General features: G+C 41.8%; 1 protein-coding gene across 5 annotated transcripts in view; it reads left to right on the forward strand.

Moving 5' to 3' along the window:
• Positions 1–23127, forward strand: part of dock1 (dedicator of cytokinesis 1) — a 617564-nt gene that overhangs the window by 211838 nt on the left and 382599 nt on the right. For all 5 annotated transcript variants that reach the window (XM_078223434.1, XM_078223435.1, XM_078223436.1 and 2 more), the window contains exons 25-27: positions 814–920; positions 15271–15398; positions 19749–19844. In XM_078223434.1, the coding sequence (XP_078079560.1) occupies positions 814–920; positions 15271–15398; positions 19749–19844 (331 nt within the window). The remainder of the gene's footprint in view (positions 1–813; positions 921–15270; positions 15399–19748; positions 19845–23127) is intronic.

Genomic DNA, 23127 nt, shown 5'->3' on the forward strand with positions numbered 1-23127 from the left:
GTGCAGTCCTAAAATGAAGTAAGTGTACTTTGCTTTCCATTCTCTTCATCAGATTTTCTCTTATGGATCAAAAAGCTCTTTAGAGCTGTTGCTCCAGCTGATTTTCTATCCTGAAGCTTATCATGTAAATCTAACCCCCATGCCAGAAAAATATCATAGATGAATTTGTCACCCATAGTTTCTTAAATATGTCTTTTCATTGCTGCACCCTCTATTAATTTTCAAAAGTCTTCAATTCCTTTCATAGAAGATGTTCTAGTAGCACATAGCCCTGCATGGAATCTATATTTTGCAGTGAGATGTGTACGCTGGTACTTGATGGCTAAAATAATAATTACTAATTTATCATAAGGAGAAGAAAGTGTTCATCAAGTCTGGAAGCTTTATGAACAAATGTTTGCTTTATAAATGGCTTGTTTGAAAGTCAGATTCTAACAGCGTGTAGATATGTGTGTGTGTGTGTGTGTATGCGTGAACTTCAAAAAACAGGTTAAATAGTCTGAAGAATCCTTTATTTATGCATGCTGGAAAACAATATTTTGAATATTGAGTTATAAAAACCTATAATCCAGTAATACCTTACAAACTACAAAATTGTAGACTTTACTTTTGTCTGCAGTTGGCAGAATCTCTTGAGGAATCAAAATTAAGTAGTGTTGGAATTTATTTATGATTTATAAAATTGTTCTTGGCTTCTTGTGGTGAACCTCATTAAGAGATAATTTTGAATATAAACTGTTTTTTGATACTATATTTAAGGCTTTAATTCAATCATAACTTATTAATGGTTTGTCTAATTGCCTTTCTGTGCAGTAAACTGTTTACAGACTTTATCCACAATGTTGCACCGGGCAGACTTGTGCGTCAGAAGCTGTACTGTTTGATAGAAATAGTGCACAGTGACCTCTTCACACAGCATGGTGAGTAAGAATTTTCAGTAATTAAAGTGACATTTTTATAGTGCTAGGGCCTCTTCCAGGCTTTGATCTAGGCTTGTACTATGGAAAAAATGAGGGTTTGAACCAATTAAATTAACTCCACAAGAGCAGCAATATCCTTCATTATTGCTTCCACTTCTGTAGGAGGAAGTTCAAAGAAAATGTTTTTGTCAGTAAATGCCTCAGAATCCCAGAGCTTTACTTTACAAAAAAAGTAAAGAAACTCCAGTGCTGATGAGTACATTAACCACATGTGACTGCTGTTGCATTGTTACATCTAACTTTCAATGGGTTTGAAATTAGCCTGAAACATTGATTGTAATATAAATGTTATATTCAGAACAAAGATGTAGAAACTAGGGGCAGGAGTAGGCCCTTCAAGCCCATTCTGCCATTCGATATGTTCATGGCTGATCCTCAAACAGTACATATTCCTGGTTTCTCCCCACACCTCCTGATGCCATTAAAATCGAAAAAAAATCTCTTTCTTGAATACATTCAGTAACTTTGCTTCCACAGGCTTCTATGGTCGATAATTCCACAGGTTCACTTCCCTTTGAGTGAAGAAACTTTCTCTCATCTCTAACCTAAATGATCTACAAAGAACAGTACAGCATGGAAACATTTTCTTGTCACTTCCTCAAAGAACTCAATCAAGTTTGTGAGACATGACCTCCCTTCACCATGCTGCCTATTGTTAATAGGTCTATTCTCTTCCAGATGTGAGTATATCCTGTCCCTAAGAATCTTCTCCAATTTCTTCACCACTGATGTAAGGCTCACAGGCCTGTAATTTTCCAGATTGTCTCTGCTGCCCTTCTTAAACAGAGGAACAATGTTAGATACTCTCCAATCCTCTGGTACCTTGCCCATGACTAAAGAGGATACAAAGATTTTATCCAAGGCCTCAGCAATTTCTTCCCTTGCTTCTCTCAGTATTCTGGGATAGACCCTATCTCGCCCTGGGGATATGTCCACCTTAATGTTTTTCAAAACCTCCAATACCTCCTCCCTTTTTATCTTAACATGTCCTAGAATGTCAACATCCTCCTTTCTACACTCAACATCTACCACATCCTGCTCCTTTTGAATAATGATCCAAAGTACTCATTAAGCATCTCACCCACCTCATCTGGCTCCACACACAAATTTCCTCCACTGTCCTTGAGGGGACCGACCCTTTCCTTAGCTACTCTCTTCCCCCATATATATGCATAAAAAGTCTTGGGATTCTCCTTAATCCTGCCTGACAAGGACATTTCGTGGCCCCTTTTTGCCCTCCTAAGTCCCTGTTTAAGCTCTTTCCTGCTATCTTTGTATTCTCAAGAGCCTTATCCGTTTTCAATTTCCTGAAATCTATGTATGCCGCCTTTTTCACTAAGCTCACAATCTCTCTTGCCATCCAGGCTCCTCGAATGTTCCAATCTTTATCCTTCATTTTACAGGGACATGTTTGTCCTGAATTGTTAACAACTGACTTTTAAAAGACTCCCACAATTCAGATGTGGATTTATCCTCAAATAGCTGCCCTCGGTCTACATCCCTAGTTCCTGCCTAATGCTATTATAGTTAGCCTTCCCCTAGTTTAGTACTTTCACCCTGGGACGACTTCTGTCCTTTTCTACAAGTGTCTTGAAACTTATAGAATTGTGATCACTGTTCTTAAAATGGTCCCCCACTGAGACATCAATCACCTGTCCGAGCTTGTTTCCCAGAACCAGGTCTAAGATAGCCCCTTCCCAAGTTGGACAACCACATTATCGTCAAGAAGCAGTCTTGGACACACTGAACAAATTCTGCCCTATTCAAGTCCCTGGCACTAAAGGAATCCCAGTCTATGTTGGGAAGTTAAAATCATCCATCACATCAACCCTGTTGTTTTTAACTTCTTCCCATAATCTGCTGACATATCAGTTCCTCCACTTTACGCTGGCTGTTGGGAGGTCTGTAGTACAACCCAAACAGTGTGATTGTACCGCTCCTGTTGCTGAGTTCGACCCATATGGCCTCACTGCATGATCCCACTAAGATGTCTTCCCTCTGTATAGCTGTGACATTCTCGCTATTCAGTAAAGCAACACCCCCACTTGTTTTTTCACCCTCTCTATCTCACCTGAGGCATGTAAATTCTGGAATGCTAAGCTGCCAGTCCTGCCCTTTCATCCAGGTCTCTATAATTGCCACAACATCATAGTTCTAAGCTTTAAGTTCATTTGCCTTACCTATCATACTCCTTGCGTTAAAGCAAACACACCTCAGACCATCTGTCCTGTCATGTTTTGTACACTCTGTGTTTTATTTCTCTTAGCCTTACTGAACCCATTCACTGAATTCTCCACAGACTCTGTACTGTGGCCCTTTTTGATTTTTGTCTTTGGTTTCTCTGCCTTCCACTTTTCCCCTTACTGCCTTTTGTTTCTGTCCCCATTTTACTTCCCTCTGACTTCCTGCATCAGTTCCTAACCCCTGCCATATTAGTTTAAACCCTCTCCAACAGCACTAGCAAACACTCCCCCTAGGACATTGGGTTCCAGTCCTGCCCAGGTGCAGACCGTCTGATGTGCAGTGGTCCCACCTCCCCCAGAACCGGTTCCAAAGTCCCAAGAATTTGAATCCCTCCCTCTTGCACCATTCCTCAAGCCACATTTCCATCTTAGCTATCCTGAGATTTTTTACATGGCACTGGTAGCAATCCTGAGATGACTATCTTTGAGGTCCTTCTTTTAGTTTAACTCCTAACTCTCTAAATTTAACTTGTGGGACCTCATCCTGTTTTTTACCTATATCGTTGGTGCCTATATGCACCATGAAAGCTGGCTGTTCATCCTCCCCCTCCAGAATGCCCTGCAGCCGCTCCGAGACATCCTTGCACCAGGGAGGCAACTTACCATCCTGGATTCTCGTTTGCCTTCGGAGAAATGTCTCTCTGTTCCCCTTATAATTGAGTCCCCTTTCACTGTAGTTCTGCCACTGTTTTTCCTGTCCTGCTGTGCAGCAGAGCCAGCCACGGTGCCATGAACCTCGCTGCCGCCTTCCCCTGGTGAGCCATCTCCCCCAGCAGTATCCAAAATGGTATATCTGTTTTGGAGGGAGATAGCTGCAAGGGGCCCCTGCACTGCCTTCCGATTCTTCCTCTGTCTGGTGGTCACCCACTCACTATCTCCCTCAGTAATTTTTATCTGCGATGTGACCAACTCAGTTCAATCCACAACTTCCTCAGCATCGCGGATGCTCCAAAGTGAATCCATCTGCAGCTCCAGAGCGATCAAGCTAACAGGAGCTGCAGTTGGACACATTTCTTGCACGTGAAGAAGCCAGGGACACCGGAAGGGTCCCTGAATTCCCACATCACACAAGAGGAGCATGACATGGGCTTGGGAACCCCTGCCATGACGTTACCCTTACCTTAACTCCCAACAACAACAACAACAATGCCAAGAGGAAAAAAGAAAAGAAAAACTACTTACCAGTCACCAACCAATCACTTACCTGCTGGCTATGACCTCACGGTTCAATTTCCTTCTACCTCTCACTTGCTCTTGAGTCTCCCTCGCAGGTCCGCCTCTCCACTCCTCCCAAAAATGAGCACCTCTTTCCCCTCAGCATTGAATTCCCACTCAGCTCCAAATTTCCGATATCTTCACTCTGGCTGAATCTCACTCTGGCTGCAGTCTCACTCCCACTGGTGTAGTCTCTCTCCCAGTTGCATACACAAGCTCTACCCCATACCCGGAGACTGTGTACCCTGGTTCGAGATTCCCCATCCAAGGAAAACATCCTCCCTGCATCTATTCTGTCCAGCCTGTTAAAATATTATACATTTCAATCAGACCACCTCTCATCCTTCTCAAGTGAATACAGACTCAATTGAACCAATCCCTCTATGTAGGACAGTCCCGCCAACCTTGATATCAGCTGAGTGAACCTCCTCTATACTCTTATTAGAGTCTCTTAGGTAGGGAGATCAAAACTGCATGCAGTCCCACATGTGTGGTCTCACCAAGGCCTTGTATTAATACAACAAGACATCTATACTTCTGAACTCAGTTTTCTTTGCAATGAAGGCTGAGATACCATTTGCCTTCCTAATTGCTTCCACTCATGGCCTATCCCTGTAACCCTGCACATTTGCCATGGCTAATCCACCTGATCTGCGAATCTTTGGACAATGGGAGGAAACACATGCAGACACAGTATGTGTAAACTTGACATTGACAGCCACCCAAGGCTGTTAACGAACCCCGTCCCTGGTGCTGTGAGGCAGCGTGCCGGCCACTGTGCCACCATGCTGTTCATAGATGTACTGAGATTACTTTGTTAGCTTATTCATATGCCAATTGTCAAAATATATAACTTTTCAATGTATGTTCTTTTAGAAAGATAAGTAAAGCATTGAGAATGCATAATGCTATGTTATTAATCATTTAAGTTTGTATCAGTGCAAAATGCAATGAACAGGGATAGCTAATCATTGTTATTTGACATCATCGTGCATCATATTTGTGAACAGATAGCTGATCGTTGGCATTCCTTTCTGGAGAGATTTCTTTGAAACGCAAAAAAATTGTTAGATTATTGATTTATCAAGGTCATTGTAAGATCAATGCTAGCTCATTGCATGTAGCAGACAAAATGATGACGGTTGAAGTATTGTGTACCTGTGCTTGGAATTATTAATTCTTCCCCATTTTCTCAGGTTCCACATAGTTGTAGGATATAATCATCCCAAGAGGCAATATTGCTTTTGTTGCAGTGATTTTAATTACTTAAAGTCAGAAACACAATGTGTTGCATTTTGATCCAGACGAAGGCGCTCTGTGTCTCTCTGCCCCTTGCTACCCACCAGTTAGCACTAGCCTCCTCTTCCCTGATTAATTGGCCTCAAGATTCTTGTTCAGCTGTTAAGTCCTTGCATGGTCTTGCCTAACCTAATTCCATGATCTTTTCGAGCTTTGCATTCTAGCACAAAACCATTTCTTCCTTCAATAATGGCATACACATTGTTGCTTCACCGCTAGGAGATTCTGTTTCATCCACGTTGCCCCTATCCTGTGAAGACTCTTGGACCTTTGCCTTGTTCCTTCTGGTAAGAAGTCTCACAACACCAGGTTAAAGTCCAACAGGTTTATTTGGCAGCACAAGCTTTCGGAGCACTGCCCCTTCATCAGGACTCCCACTCACCTGATGAAGGGGCAGTGCTCCGAAAGCTTGTGCTGCCAAATAAACCTGTTGGACTTTAACCTCGTGTTGTGAGACTTCTTACTGTGCTTACCCCAGTCCAATGCTGGCATCTCCACATCATTGTTCCTTCTATCCATGTCTTCAGAAGTAGTCTTCCCGCCCTCCTCTTTGACAATGCTCCATTTCCAGGTGCACTTCTCCCTCTTCCTTCCACTGCTCTGCGTCTATGCATTTTTAGCCACCTTGAAGCATTGTACTGTACAAGGAATATTATAGAAATGCAATTTGTTGGGTGGACACAACAACGTGTCTCATTGCAAAACCATTTTTTCATAGATGTGTATTATAATTTCACCAACAGTAGACTTCCCTGTTAATTTCATAAGCATTTCACGGCAATAACTGTTTGAAATCTCATTTATTAATTTTTAAATGTTTCATTCGTGTAACTCTTTTCAAAACCACAGGATGTCTCCAAGCATTTTACAGCCAATGTAGTAATTTGGGAATAGGCAGCCAATATGCACACAGTAAACTCCCACAAACAGCAATATGATAGAAACATGAAAAACATCGAAAATCAGCACAGGAATAGGCCGCTTGGCCCTTTGAACCTGCTTTGCCATTCATTATGATCATGGTTGATCATCCAACTCGATTGCTTGTTCCTGCCTTCCCCCCCAAATTCTTTGATCCTTTTCATCCCAAAAGCTATATCTCACCCCTTCTTGAAAACATATCATGTTTTGGCCTCAACTACTTTTTGTGGTAGTGAATTCCACAGGCTTTTACCACTCTCTGGGTGAAGAAATTTCTCCTCATCTCAGTCCTGAATGATCTACCTCGTATCCTGACTATGACCCCTGGTTCTGGATTCCTCCACAATGGGGAACATCCTCCCTGCACCTACCCTGTCCAGCCCTGTAAGAATTTTATAGGTTTCTGTGAGATTCCCCCTCATTCCTCCAGCAAATATAATCATTACCAGCTCAATCTCTTCTCACTTGTCAGTCCTGTTAACTCCAGGAGTCAGTCTGGTAAACCTTTTCTGGTAAACCACTCTCTAGAGCAAGAACATCCTTCCTCAGATAAGGAACCCAAAACTGCACACACTAATCCAGCTGCGATCTCACCGAGGCCCTGTATAATTGCAGCAAGACATCCCTGTTCCTGTACTCTAATCCTCTTGCTATGAAGACCAACATGCCATTTGCCACATTTATTACCTACTGCACCTGCATACTTACATTCAGCAACTGAAGTACAAGGACACCCAGATCTCGTTGCACATTCCCTTCTCTCAATTTATAGCTGTTCAGATAATAATCTGCTTTCCTGTTTTTGCTATCAAAATGGATAACCTCATATTTATCCACATACTGCATTTGCCCACTTACTCAGCGTGTCTCAATCACACTGAAGCATTTCTACACCCTTTTCACAGCTCGTCCTCCTACCCAGCTTTGTGCCATCTGCAAATTTGGAGATATTTTTAAGGTTCATTCGGTTATTTTTAGATTCAAATTTGCAAAAGTTCCTTTTGTTACCCACGAATGAAATTTTGTTTAGTGGCATACTGTAACTCATCTGTTTGGTCTGACTTCACTCAACAGATAGCAACTCCTAACTTTCAAATTCAATTTGTAACCAACCTGCATAGCATCTGTCTTCCGTTACTTCTATATTTAAGTATAAAGCCAGCATTATAATTAGCACAATGGTTTAACAAAATCACTGCTATCCAGTAAACCATGACCGTACGCATTGGAGGCAATGATGCTGTATTTTGCCTCCCTCAAGAAGTGGATCCCAAGATAGCGAAAATGATCTACCTTTTCTAGGAGCTTGCCATTGATCTAAATTTATGTGATGAGGTGTTTTTTGTGGGAGCTGGTTAGAAGAGAGTCTTAGTTTTCTAGGAGTTTAGTGAAGGGCCCATTTTCTTTGTGCTGCTATACTTTGGAGACTTGGACAACCTACAGCAGGGTCCGTAAAACACTGCAGAAGTACTACCAACAATATCATCACAAGATCCTCCAAATCCAATGGCAAGAAAGGTGATCCATCAGCACTCATCACTCAAAGCCAGCTCCTCTGGGTGGGTGGGACATGTTGAGGCGTCAGAGGGAGTGCACACATTTATTGAAGTGGTGTGAAAGCAAATCATCCTCAAACCCGAAGGACCACCAAGGAGAAGAAACTAATGAGTTAATGAGGCCTTGGTTATGAAAACTTTGAAGTTTGGTTCTTGCTATTGGTTCTTGGTACGTAGAGATCGCCACTCCAGATGCACTCTCAAATCTAATGGACATCAGGCATGAATGAGTACCAGTCTCTTGCCTATCCACACAACCTCCTCCACATTGACCACATACTAAACCTTTTTGTATGCCCACTGATCCAATTCCAAATATAAGTCATTGATTGGTGTGCAGGTGATTTTGTTGCTTAAATTAGGTCCAAACTAAATGTCAGTATGTTAAATACAACATTGGATCACAGCTGGCCTTGTTAATGAAGGCAAATCAATTTCTTCTTGATTATTTTTGGTATCAACAGATCAAAGTAAGTGTGCAGTTGTTCTCCTATTTGTAGGAATTCTGGAGATGCTTTAGTCATACCATGTGACGTGTTTCGGTATGTCAACAGAAATGTATCCAGATGCTTTTGAGTAGAGGAATGTCCTTATGAAGAACTTATGACTCCTTTCAATTGAACACTTCTCTGTATTAATCCATTGGTGGATGGATGGCATGGTGCTGAGGTGACGTGATGAATTCCATTACATCTCAAAGAACTCTTCCTGCAAGACAAATTGAGGTCCATTGTCTGTCACAATGGATAGTTGTTCTGATAACCAGTAATGACTGAACATTTTTCTTTGCCTTTGAATTGTACCTTCAGCAATAATAGAGGACATCACTGAAACCTTTGACAATTTGGAATGAGCATTCACAACCATCATGAACATTGTTCCTTCAAATGAACCAGCAAAGTTATGTTTTTGGTCCCAATATCTTTCAAGATCAATCAGTACACAAGTAAACACAGGAGGTGATTAACATTCTTTTATTGCTGCAGCAGTTGAACTAACAAGGGAACATGGATCCTGATATCCCATGATGCATTGCCTTGCAAAGTACAGTAAGTTAGACAAGACAAACAGTACATAACATGAAGAGTAGCAACAACTGGATATATGTGGCTTGAGGTTTAATTCACAGGCAACACTTGGGATGTAAATTACCTGTCTTATGTCACACGCAAACTTATTCTACTTGGAATGATTTGCCTACTGTCTATTACAACATATAGAACATTTGCTAATGTGGAACAAGGTGAGCTAGTATAACATTGTCTATGAATGGATTGAACCAGGGTTGCTGAGGGTACAATCCTGTGTGGTTTCAGGCAGTTGAAAATTACAGTCTTTCTGCCAGAAAAGCTTTATAGCTGCTTTTATGGAGCCACTTATTTAGGGACTATGTTAAAGCAGCTCGAGAAACTAAAAATTATAGGAAGAGACTCTGATCATTTCCTGTTAGATCCTTAAGAGTTTAATCGGGGGCAGTGTTCAAGCTAGCCTTTGTTAGCAGTTATTTTTTGGACCAAATTTGATTAAACATTATTACTGAGCTTTCAGCAGGGCACAAGAAAAAACAATCCTGCCAGTGGAACAAATGTGGGAATAATACCAATGAGGCAGAAAGAAGAGATGCATATCTAATCGGATTGTCTAAGGTTGCAATGTGGTCTTAACACCATAACTCCCTGTATCACAAACCATGGTAACAATTAATATTCATTTTTACCTATTCCAATTATATTAAATTCCAAACAAAGTATTTCTATTACACTATAAAAATGAATCCAGCCAAGGAGGGCCAGTATTGCATACCATCTGATATGGAATTGTTTATTTACTGTTTAAGAACAAAGAACAATACAGCACAGGAACAGGCCCTTCGGCCCTCCAAGCCCGCGCCGCTCCCTGGTCCAAACTAGACCATTCTTTTGTATCCCTCCATTCCCACTCCGTTCATTTGGCTGTCTAGATAAGTCTTAAACGTTCCCAGTGTGTCCGCCTCCACCACCTTGCCTGGCAGCGCATTCCAGGCCCCCACCACCCTCTGTGTAAAATATGTCCGTCTGATATCTGTGTTAAACCTCCCCCCGTTCACCTTGAACCTATGACCCCTCGTGAACGTCACCACCGACCTGGGGAAAAGCTTCCCACCGTCCACCCTATCTATGCCTTTCATAATTTTATACACCTCTATTAAGTCTCCCCTCATCCTCCGTCTTTCCAGGGAGAACAACCCCAGTTTACCCAATCTCTCCTCATAACTAAGCCTCTCCATACCAGGCAACATCCTGGTAAACCTCCTCTGTACTCTCTCCAAAGCCTCCACGTCCTTCTGGTAGTGTGGCGACCAGAACTGGACGCAGTATTCCAGATGCGGCCGAACCAACGTTCTATACATCTGCAACATCAGACCCCAACTTTTATACTCTATGCCCCGTCCTATAAAGGCAAGCATGCCATATGCCTTCTTCACCACCTTCTCCACCTGTGACGTCACTTTCAAGGATCTGTGGACTTGCACACCCAGGTCCCTCTGCGTATCTATACCCTTTATGGTTCTGCATTTATCATATAGCTCCTCCCTACATTATTTCTACCAAAATGCATCACTTCGCATTTATCAGGATTGAACTCCATCTGCCATTTCTTTGCCCAAATTTCCAGCCTATCTATATCCTTCTGTAGCTTCTGACAATGCTCCTCACTATCTGCAAGTCCTGCCAATTTTGTGTCGTTAATTTACGCTCTTCCATTAGCAGCTAAATTTAAATCCAAATACTATTTTGAACTGGTCTTGGGTAATTTAATGCTTTACCACAGTCTGTACAAACAGCTAATCCAAATCGTTCATAATTTCTTACTTCTTGCATCATTCTCCCCAGTTTCCTTGTGTAATGTGCAGACGATAGAGTAGACTACCATTCATACCATATTATTTCTGTTTGAATAACATAAGTTGCAAATCTTAAATCAAATAGTCATGTAAAAGATAAAAATTTAAAGTGGGCTTAGATTAAGAACGCCACTCTGGATTGGCATTAAAACGGGGGAGTAACAAGTCGCTCATAAATGAAAAATCGGAGCTAATCAAATGAACTTTAATTTTGCTGGACTTTTATTGCAATTCTGAGTGCATATTTGTCTTCCTCTTTTGACTTAGAGGTCCAAACCTTTCCATGTCCAGATCATTGGAGATGAGATGTTGTCAGGAATTGTGTATTAGGACTTCTGCAGGGACCTTGCACGCAGAGATATATAGGAACTGCCCGGGAAGTTTCAAATTCCAATGGGCTGCTTCTCTGCTGCCCAGGACAGTCTGCAAAAGTCTTTGGTCCTGAGCTTAGGGCAGCGACTTGGGCTAGAAACACGAGTCTTATCTGCATATTTACCCTTGAAATGTTAGACTTTCAAAACCTTGTCTAACAGCTGGGTAACTCTACAACCAATCCCCTCCCCCACCCCTAAATATCTGGTTAACCCCTCCCTGTCCCTCCGAACTCCCCTGATCTGACCCAACCACCCACAGCCCACTTGACTACCGTCCTCCCAACGACTATCTCTCAGCCTCACCTCAAAACCCCCTCTGACCACCCAACTAACCCCTCAACCCAATGTGACTACCATCCAACAACTCAATGTGACTACCATCCAACAATCCCACGTCTTCTTGCCCCGAACACCCACTACAATCCCGACCTAACCAGACAACATCACCCAACCACCTCAGTCACCTACGTGCATCTTACCCATCTAATTATTTCCTCAGTCACCCATTTATACCCTCACCCATTCAGTAATCCACACTTCTAAAAAAACGTGGACATTTAGGAACTTACTTGAATACGATGAGAGGTCATACGACACCAGGTTATAGTCCAACAGGTTTATTTGAAATCACAAGCTTTCGGAGCACTGCTCCTTCGTCAGGTGAAGTGGAGACCCTCTCCGCTTCACCTGACGAAGGAGCAATGCTCCAAAAACTTGTGATTTCAAATAAACCTGTTGGACTATGAGCTGGCGTCGTGTGACCTCTCATCTTGTCCACCCCAGTCCAACACCGGCATCTCCACATCATTACCTGAATACAGCAGTTAGTGCTATAAAAAGGGGATGTGTTCCCTCCTTTCACTGACTCTACTCAACTTGTTGGACTTAGACAGAAGAGGCTGTGTTCCACATTTCTTCAACTGGGATCTGAATATCCCTGAAGAAACAGCAGTAATATTGTGTAGGGTAATATATTTATGGGCAGTGGCTGTGTGCCCAGCATTGCTGCTGACCAGAAGATTATGGCCATAAATTTACCAGTAATAAGTATTTTCCACTTTGAATTCCTGGCGTTAATCAGATACTAACCAAAATATCTTCTATTTTGCTGTAAAAAATACACCCTTCTCCCAATCTTAAATGATTTGAATTGTACCAGTTTGTTTTCTGTTTCCCACATAATACATATTTTTCCTGACCAAAATGTCTCTTGAATTATGGGCAAATTTCTTTTTGTGGCATACATGCAGTAACATGTGAATTGAGAGGGCCTAAATCCATTTCTCTGATGACTTTTACAAGTAGATTTTGTTTCAACTGGTCTAGACTGGATTTGAATCCAAATTCAGAGATTAAAAGGCATGAATTTAATATGCTAAACCGCATGATCCTTTTAAAAATGCAAAAGCAAAATACTGAATGACAGAAACCTGAAACTGAAAATGTTGGAAATACAAAGTAGGTCAGGCAGTATCTGTAGAGCACAAAATAGAGTGAATGTTTTAGGTTGATGACCTTCTGTCAGAACTGGAAGAAGTTAAGATATAACAGGTTTTAAGCTAGCACAGAAATGAAGGAGTGAACATCTTTGAAAGGGTGAGTGGGATTAAGGGACAAAAGAGAAGATGGTGTGAGGTAAATGGGAATGGTAATGGGTCAAGTAAAGGAACCAAGGTGGGCCTAGAGAAGCGGTATATGGCAACAGTAGAACTCTTATCTTCACCTGCTTCCAAAAAGATTAGAACAATCTCTGTTAGTGAAGATATTGGATCTGCAGAGCTGAATAAAATATGATTTCCAAAGGGCATGTGTAAAACCGATGAACTGCGTAACTGTCAATCTTTTATTCAAAATATTCTGTGCCAAATAGATTCTGCAGAGGAATCATCAAGAAGACTTATATAATCTTGAAACTTAGGTAGATTTGTAATTCTTAACTTCCTTTCTCTGCGAAATAAATGCTGTGTGTCATTACAACATTTCAGCAGTTCCTTCTTCAGAGAGTTAGTACAACCAGAGAGTTAATACAACTGCTTAAATACATTCTGAAGAATAGCATACACCTACACACTGAAAACAATAAAGGGACACCCTGCCCAATTGACCACACGACGCCCTCCTCACTGATATTTGGGACTTGTGGCGAAATTGGAAGAGCTGTCCCACAGGCCAGTTGAACCACATCTTGACATGGTTAACTCACTGAATCATACCTTACAGCAAATGTCACGGAGCCTACTGTCCTCATCCCTGGGTATGTTGTGTCCCACTGGTAGGACAGACCCAGCAGAGGTGGTGTCACAGTGGTATACAAACAGGAGGGAGGGGGAGTTCTCAACCTTGACTCCAAATCCCATGAGGTCTCATGGCATCAGGTTAAACATAGTCAAGGAACCCTCTTATTGATTATCACATACACACTGAGGGTAGGAAGAACCCAGAATATATCTGGGTAGGGTTCTTTGGAACAAATCTAGCAGCTCAAAACTGGACATCAATGAGACGCTGTGGGCTATCAAGTAGTAAAATTATATCCAACTCCAATTTGTATATCCATGGCTTGGCATATCCTCACAAGGAAGAGAAACAACCCTGGTTCAATAAGGAACGAAGGAGAGCATGCTTGGAACAGCACCAAGTGTTTATAAGAATAAGTTGTCAACCTGGTGAAGCTACAAGCTTAAAACCTGAAGGGGCTTGCAGCTCCGAAAGCTTGTGTGGCTTTTGCTACCAAATAAACCTGTTGGACTTTAACCTGGTGTTGTTAAACTTCTTACTGTGTTTACCCCAGTCCAACGCCGGCATCTCCACATCGAAGCTACAATACAGGACTGCATGTTTTCTAGACAGCAGAAAAAGCATGTTATTGACAGAAAAAAACAATCCCACAACTAATGGGTCAGATCAAAGCTCTGCTTCAGAGCAAAATTCTAGTTCATGGAATAAAAAGGAAAGTAGGCACTTGGTTAAGAAATTAACTGAGTTACTGGAAACAGTTGTTTTTGGTTGTTTTTCAGATTGGAGGAAGGTTTGTCATGGATCAGTATTGAGACCCTTGCTCTTCCTTATATATATTAATGACCAAGACTGTGGTGTTCAAGGCATAATTTCAAAATTTGCAGATGATATGAACATGGGAAACATTGTCAACTGTGATAAGGATAGTCTTGAATTTCAAAGGACAGAGACATGTTGGAAAATTGGGCAGACAAGTGGCTGATGAAGTTCAATGCAGAGAAATGTGAGTGATTCATTTTGGTAGGAAGAATATGGATAGACAGTATAAAATAAAGGAAGAAACTCTGAAGAATGTGTAGGAATAGAGGAACCTCGGTGTATATGTATGTAAGTCATTTAAGATGGCGGGGCATGTTGAGATAGCAGTAGTAAAACTTTTGGTATCATAGCCTTTATTATTAGGGGCATTGAGTACAAAAGTAACAAGGTTATTTTGAACTTGTATAATACACTAGTTAGACATCATCTGGAGAGCATCAAGAACTAGAGGGCACAGATTCAAAATAATTGGCAAAAGGAGTAAAAGTGATGTGAGGAAAAATGTTTTCACCCAGAGGGCGGTTGGAGTCTGGAGTGAACTTCTTGAGAGGGTGGTGGATGCAGCTTGTATCTGAAAATGCAATAATTTATTGCAAGGTTGATTATTGACACAAATGCATATGCAGTTTGGGTGCTTTTTCAGGTTTAAGAAGCCAAACAAAATAGTGAAAAATTAACTTCTGCTTATTACCTAATAAGTGCTTTTGTTTTATTTCAAATGGTGCCACTCACTATATCCAGACTGTAGAGACATACTTCTACCAATGATGACTGAACAACTGAAGCATCATTTGGAGAAACAAGAAGAACTGGAAGCATGCTGCCAGCTGCTGAGCAACATCTTGGAAGTACTCTACAGAAAGGATGGGGTTAGTAGGTTATCCATTTTTGTCAGTTATAACTTTACAGTTGATCTTTCTATATGGATTGACATCTTTTCATGTTAAAATACAATATTAAAATTGTATTTCAATTTGTTTCTATTTTAGATATTATTATAGTCTGTACTATCATTGTCTGACTCTGCCATAAATGTTGACACAACCTATGTTTTCTTTGTTCTTATTACTTAATGTTTTTCTTCATGGGGCGGCACGGTAGCATAGTGGTTAGCACTGCTGCTTCACAGCTCCAGGGTCCCGGGTTCGATTCCCGGCTCGGGTCACTGTCTGTGTGGAGTTTGCACATTCTCCTCGTGTCTGCGTGGGTTTCCTCCGGGTGCTCCGGTTTCCTCCCACAGTCCAAAGATGTGCGGGTTAGGTTGATTGGCCAGGTTAAAAATTGCCCCTTAGAGTCCTGGGATGTATAGGTTAGAGGGATTAGCGGGTAAATATGTGGGGGTAGGGCCTGGGTGGGATTGTGGTCGGTGCAGACTCGATGGGCCGAATGGCCTCCTTCTGCACTGTAGGGTTTCTATGATTCTATGATTCATTTGTCATGAGAACCAAACTTATCTTATCATCATTTAGAGGCTGGGAACTTCAACTTTCAACAGGTCTCTGATGTTTCACACGCACCACGGTAGTGCAGTGGTTAGCACTGCTGCCTCAGTGCCAGGATCTGGGTTTGATTCCAGCCTTGGGTGACTGTGTGGAGTTTGCACATTCTCCTCGTGTTTGTGTGGGTTTCCTCCGGATGCTCCAGACAGTCCAAATGTGCAGGTTAGATGGATTGCTAAATAGCCCCTTAGTGTCCAATTATCTGAATGTTAGGGGGATTAGTGGGGTAAATGTGTGAAGTTCCGGGAATAGAGAGCAGGGTGGGCGTGGGTAAGATGCTGTTTCAGAGAGTCAGTGCAGACTCGATGGGCCAACTGGCCACTTTCTGCACAGTAAGAAGTTTAACAACACCAGGTTAAAGTCCAACAGGTTTATTTGGTAGCAAAAGCCACAAGTTTTCGGAGCCTTAAGCTCCTTCTTCAGGTGAGTGGGAATTCTGTTCACAAACAGGGCATATAAAGACACAAACTCAATTTACAGAATAATGGTTGGAATGCGAATACTTACAACTAATCAAGTCTTAAAGGTACAAACAATGTGAGTGGAGAGAGCATTAAGACAGGTTAAAGAGATGTGTATTGCTCCAGACAGGACAGCCAGTGAGACTCTGCAAGTCCAGGCAAGCTGTGGGGATTACAGATAGTGTGACATGAACCCAATATCCCGGTTGAGGCCGTCCTCATGTGTGCGGAACTTGGCTATCAGTTTCTGCTCAGCGAGTCGCTGTCTGGAGACAATACACATCTCTTTAACCTGTCTTAATGCTCTCTCCAAAGATGTGCGGGTTCGGTTGATTGGCCATGCTAAAAAATTGCCCTTAGTGTCCTGGGATGCGTAGGTTAGAGGGATTAGTGGGTAAATGTGTAGGGATATGGGGGTAGGGCCTGGGTGGGATTGTGGTCGGTGCAGACTCGATGGGCCGAATGGCCTCTTTCTGTGCTGTAGGATTTCTAAGATTTCTAAGATTTCAATAGAGTAGGAGAATTCCTGGTATCAAAGAGGGCAGCAGAATGTTGGTGACTCTATGTTGCGGGCTGTTAGGACAAAGGCACTCCTTTGGACCACTAGTGTTCTGCTCAGCATGTCTAAAGAGCTGAATTTGTGCTGGTAAGTTGGTGCTGGAATGCAGACTTGGGAATCTGGGGGAACTGAGTGAAGGGAAAAGATTTTGAAATCCTGCAAGGTGGGCCGTCATTGAGGCTGTCTAAGTTGGAGCGCTCTTTGGAGAGAACTCCAAGGTGAGATCTTCGAATCTGAACACTGGAATCCTTTGTGATAGAGACAGTGTTTCAATGAGATTGCTTGATTCTCGGTGTTACTGATGTCTGGGTGGGTTGTTACAAAATCCATGGAATCTGCCTTGGTCACATTTGCCATTTATTGTGTAGTGTGGTGTGTTCTAGCACAGTTGTATGTACTTCATATTCATCCCGAATGTTGGAGTATAAGGTAAATGTTGTGAATTGTTTTTTCTTTCTTACCATGTACAGTAAAGTTTATTTTTGTTTGTTCTAAACCCATGGAATCCATACAGCTTTATTCTTTTGGCAAGTATCGTGAATCTCAAACTTTTGTCTACTGTAAGAAAAAAGTTATTCGTCCATAACTGAATCCTACTAAAAGTTTGGAGGTCTAGTCCAGGATCATGACACACTCTAATTGACTTTCTTTATTTGCCACTCATGTCATACCATAATTTCTTCTTTGCATTCCTTCAAAAGGAATTCTGTAGAATCAATTGTGGCAAGCAAAATTCCAATGATGTTTCAGCAAAATGTGTAGACATCAAGGCAGCATTCAACTGAGCATAGCACCATGGCGACTTTGCAAAAAAAGTCAGTGACATAATTATGCTTTCACATGTACTCAGTGCTCCCAACTACGATTTTACATCAATAGTTGTAATTTCGAATGAATTTGATATCAAATTTGATGCACACACTCAAAGCTATCCCCAGGACGCTCAAACGTGTCCCAGCGAGCTCAAAGCTATCAAATGCACTCAGCATTCTGCATTTAAAAATACAAGGATAGTACTTATTTAATAATCTCAGATTTATTCAGTTTTTCATTTTGCCCAAAAAAACTGTTCCACTGTACAGTACGTGCATGAGAGCATCACCTGATCCCCGTCAGTTCTTAATTCATTTTAGTCTCACCTGCTCCCAAAAATGTAAGGTCTAAATCTCCTTTGGCCTAAGCTCTCCCTCGCCACCACCACTGCCCCTCCCTCCAGTCTCCACACACTGCCTCATTCCCACTTCTCTCCCCCTCACTTCCTCCAGTCTCTACATTCCCCTTTGCTTCCTGCAGCCTCCACATTCCTCCCCCTTCTTCTACACTCTCCACCCTCTCCCTCCTTTTAAACTCCACTCCTTTCCTACAGCTTTCCTTTCCTCTCTCTTCCCTCAGCCTCTTGTCGCTCCAGGCCCTGGGGCCTCACTGACCTCACCTCGCTCCCGGGCTGCATTCCGGCCTCACCTCACTCCCATGCTGGACCCTGGCCTCATATCACTTTGACTAGACCCTCGCCTCGCTCATGCACTGGACCCAGACCTCGCTTTGCTCTCGGGCTGGACTCCAGCCTTGCTGCTTCTGATCTGGACCCTGGCCTCACTTCACTCCTAGGCTGGGACCAACCTCGCCTTATTGCTGGATTGGACCACAGTCTCGCCTTGCTCTTGGACTGAACCGCAGCCTTGCCACACTCCTGAACTGTACCTGGCTCACTTCACCCTGCTCCTATGGAATGATAATTTTTTTTTTACTTTACCTTTTGAAGCCACTTATATATTATAAAATGTGCAATAAAAATTCAAGTTGTTGGTGCATGTGAATATTGACATTCATTCATAGGAAGAGGCATACCATACAAATGCCTCGTGAATTTATTATTTTTAAGATACATCAGGATGCCATTATTTCGCCTTCTTTAGAGCTCTCCTTTCCAGACAAAAATAATGGAAAATCAGGCAGGCCGGAGTACCTCCCAGTGGCTACTTGAGCCTTTGTGCATTGGAGAAGCCCTGGAAGCAAGGGCCTGTTCAGTTGGAGATAGTACCTACCCAATATGGACAAATGGATATGACCATATTTCTGGATCATTTCAACAGTTGTTTGAAAATACTGCACATTTTTTGGTATATTTAGCCTTTGTCTTAATGTGATTTACTTAGGAACATAGAAACTTAGGAGATAGGAGCACGGGTTGGCCATTCAGCCTCTTGAATCTGCTCTGCCATTCATTAGATCATGGCTGGGTTTCTACCTTAACACTGTTTTTCCACACTATCCCCATATCCCTTGATGTCTTTACTACCTAGAAATTTATCAATCTCTGTCTTGAACATATTCAACAACTGAGCCTCCGCAGACCTCTAAGGTAGAGAATTTCAAAGATTTACCATCCTCTGGGTGAAAATATTTCTCCTCATCTCAGTCCTAAATGGCCTACCCCTTATTTTGAGACTATAATCCCCTTCTATTCTGTTGACTGGAAGTGACAACTGGTGAGAAATAATTTCACGAAACTGTAATAGATAGCAACCCCCGCATTTTATCCTGTAAACTTTGATATTAAACGTTCATTCTGTTGTCTTAATTCTGAGTGCAATTATAACTTATTTTCTTTGAATGAAAATGGATTTTAATGGTAAGCATCATATTTGGTTTTGTTTGTTATCGTTAGTAACAGTTTCTGTTGATTGATTTCTATCCTAGGGACCAACTCAGCGACATGTCCAGATAATTATGGAGAAACTGCTGAGAACTGTAAACAGGACAGTCATTTCCATGGGGCGTGATTCTGATCTAATAGTAAGTTCCTGTGGAAATTAATCTTTGAATCTAAATCAGAACTATCCGTAACTGGCTTAGGTCAATGATGACTAGACTAACAATTATTTGATGGGTTTAAAATCTTGATCTTAATTTGTTAAAGCAAGAGTCTGTCAGTATTTTTTCTTAACCCAAAGGCTTGTTTTTAGGGCAGGGAAATGCCAAGCATTTTGTGTATGGTTTAGTTCAGAGGTTCCCAACTGGTGTGCCTGGTGTGCCGTGAAGTCCCATAACAGTGCAGCAAAATAAGATTAAAAATGATAAAAAGTTAATGTAAATAAACTAAATCTAACCTTCATTTTTAGCTCTGTGGCCAGCATCTCCAAGTCCCGACTAACCTTGGGCCTTTCATGCATGTGCTGACCAGCCAAGGGCCACACAGCACCTGCACCTGACCAATGCAGAATATTCAAACTGCGCATGTACAGCCCTTTCTTGGCAAGTGCAGTTCAGATTTCCATCGTAAAACAATGCAAACCATGCATGTGCAGCACTTTCCCACCACTGTGCATGCACGGGAGATCCCAGGTTCCTTCCGACTTGGAGACGTTGACCAAGAAGCAGACAAGGAAGACTCTGTGCACCTGCTCAAAATGTGAAAGTGCATAAAGTGTGCAAAAACCTTGGGAAGGCATGTAAAATAACAGGAGCCAGTAAAGCTCAGAAAAGGACAAAAAAGCTCCAATTAGAGAAAGGGATACAAGGAGCATACCTGAAGTGAGATGGGCTGAGGCGAAGCTCTCGTAGTTGAAGAGATTCCAAAAGAAGCCCCAAAGGCCATTGAAGGTTGATAAGTTCATGATGCATGGCATTGGGGCAGGGATTTACCTTTGGAGGAGTAGTTTTCATCTTGGCATGGCCAAAGAGCTGAAATTGTGCTTGTAAGTAGATGCTGGAGGGCATTTATTTTGTAGTGTGATGTGTTTGACCACAGTTTGACATGGATAAGTTCTGAAGAGCATGGATAAGAAGTGAAGAATCCTGCTCTGATTTAGATGTGGCTGAAAGAACAGAATCTCAGGAGAAAAAAGTGATGTTCATGCACAGATAGTACAGCGACAGCTATGTGGCCTTTGGATTTTCGTGGACTGATGATCCCTCTTGCCATGTTCCAGAGTGCCTCATCTGTAGAAGAAAGCTCTCAAATGCTGCAATCGCACCAAGGAAACTTAAGCGCCATTTCCATTCACTCTCTAGCAAGGATGTACAGTACTTCAAGCACCTGAGAGAACAAAACACAAAGCAAAATCAATGCATGATGGAATGTGTATGGGTTTCAGATAATGTGCAGGAGATGTTATCTGGTGGCTGAGCTCATGGCAAAATTAAAGAGATTGCACACCATTACTGTAATCCTATATCTGCTGGCATGCAAAGTTTTTGTGAGAGTAATGATGCGAGCTCATGCTACCAAAGAAATCAACAAAGTGCCTCTTTCTGATAAGTTTAAGTTTATTTATTAGTGTCACAGGTAGGCTTACATTAACACTGCAATTAAGTTACTGTGAAAAATAGTACAATGATGCAGCATATTTCCAAAATATCAGTTGATATTGAACATGTGCTTCAACAGAAATTAGTGGAAAATTTGCCCTGCACTGATAACGTACAATGCCAGCTCTTTGCTAATGTCAGGTATTTTGATGTTGATCCTATGAAAGAAAATTTCTTTGTTTGCAAAGAATTGGCTGGTCATGCGACTGAAGAAGAAATCTTTTGTGTCACAACTGCTTATCTGGAGGGAAACAATCTTAACTGGACCAAGTGCAATAGCATCTGCACTGATGGAGCCACTTCCATGGTGGGAAAAAATCAAAGGATTCATGAGTAAGATGAAAGAACAGAATCCTGACAATCCCAGTCAGCCACTGTGTCCTGCACCGTAAAGCACTTGTTGCCAAAACAATTCCATCTGTGTGAGCTGCGGTGTTGGATCAGTGAAAATTGTGAATTAAGTGAAGTCACGTCCTTTGAAATTGTGCTCGTTTGCTATTTTGTATGAGGAGATGAGAGCTGAGTACCAGGGTTTTCTCATGCACGCAGGTGTGTTGCCTATCTCAGGGAAAGATCACCCTTTCTGTTTATCAGCTCCCTAACTCCGCAAGTGTTTTTGGCTCTGCATGCATTGTCATACAAAGATTTAAAATGTGATGATCCTTGGTGTGCTATGCTTGCTTTTCTTTAAGATATATTCAGCCATCTGAATGAGCTGCATGTTAACATGTAGTGGAAAAACAAGAACATTCTGACTGCCATAGATAAACTTCAAGGCTTCAGATCAAAACTGGCTCTTTGACAGGAAAAAGTGGCAAGTGGTTCAATTGAAATATTCAAGCTGGTATCAGCAAATCCTGCTGGCAGAACTATATTCAACCTCCTTTCCACATATTTTAAAACACGACAGTAGAAGGTTGAATGCCACTTCCTCCCTGAATATAGAACATTTTGACTGGGTATGCCTCTGGACACATTTTTATTTGATAGACAAGAATATCTATCCATTTCAGACCACAGTATAGCAGTAGTCTTACCATTTCCCACAGTCTACATATGCGTTCTCAACACTGGCCTACGTAAGATGCAAAAGGAAGGAGTGTCTGTCAGTGGAGCAAGACCTGCGAGTTTCCCTGTCATCAGTTCCTTCCTGGATAAAGAGATTCAGCTCACAGAGGCAGGCTCAGGTGTTACTTTGTTGTTGATACAAAGCAGCTCACAATGGCCAGAATTTTTTGATATCGTACTTCCCGCCACCGCTGTCAGCGAGAACAGAGAATTTGGCGCTCAGCCAAAACTCCGTCACTGCAGCGGGACCAGAGAACCTCAGCTGCGGATTAGGTCGGAGAATTCCAGCCAGTATTTCCTTCATTTATGAACTTTCACATTGAGAAATGTGGACTTAAAAATGAAAATATTTGAAATCTTTAATGGGAAATAATTTTAAATTGTATACATTTTCAATAAAAATATTGTATTTGACATGCAATTTGTGATGAGGCTTTCACTGTAAGCTTCTTAAGTCACTGACAATTGTATTAAATGGTGGCTTGATGTGTTTTTAGGAGATTTTAAAGATAAAAGACTTTTGTTTGAATGCAGCTTGGTTGGGGAAAATAGGTGTGCCTTAATTTATTTTATAGTATAAAGCTGTGCTGTGACAGATAAATATTGCTTCTTTTGGTAACAATTTAGAGGTACTGTGAATTTTTCTTGCTTTTTAGAGCAAAATGGAAAGCACCCAGATTTATGGATGGAAGATACCTTC

The sequence above is a fragment of the Mustelus asterias genome, chromosome 11 (assembly GCF_964213995.1).
Source record: "Mustelus asterias chromosome 11, sMusAst1.hap1.1, whole genome shotgun sequence".
NCBI lineage: Eukaryota > Metazoa > Chordata > Chondrichthyes > Carcharhiniformes > Triakidae > Mustelus > Mustelus asterias.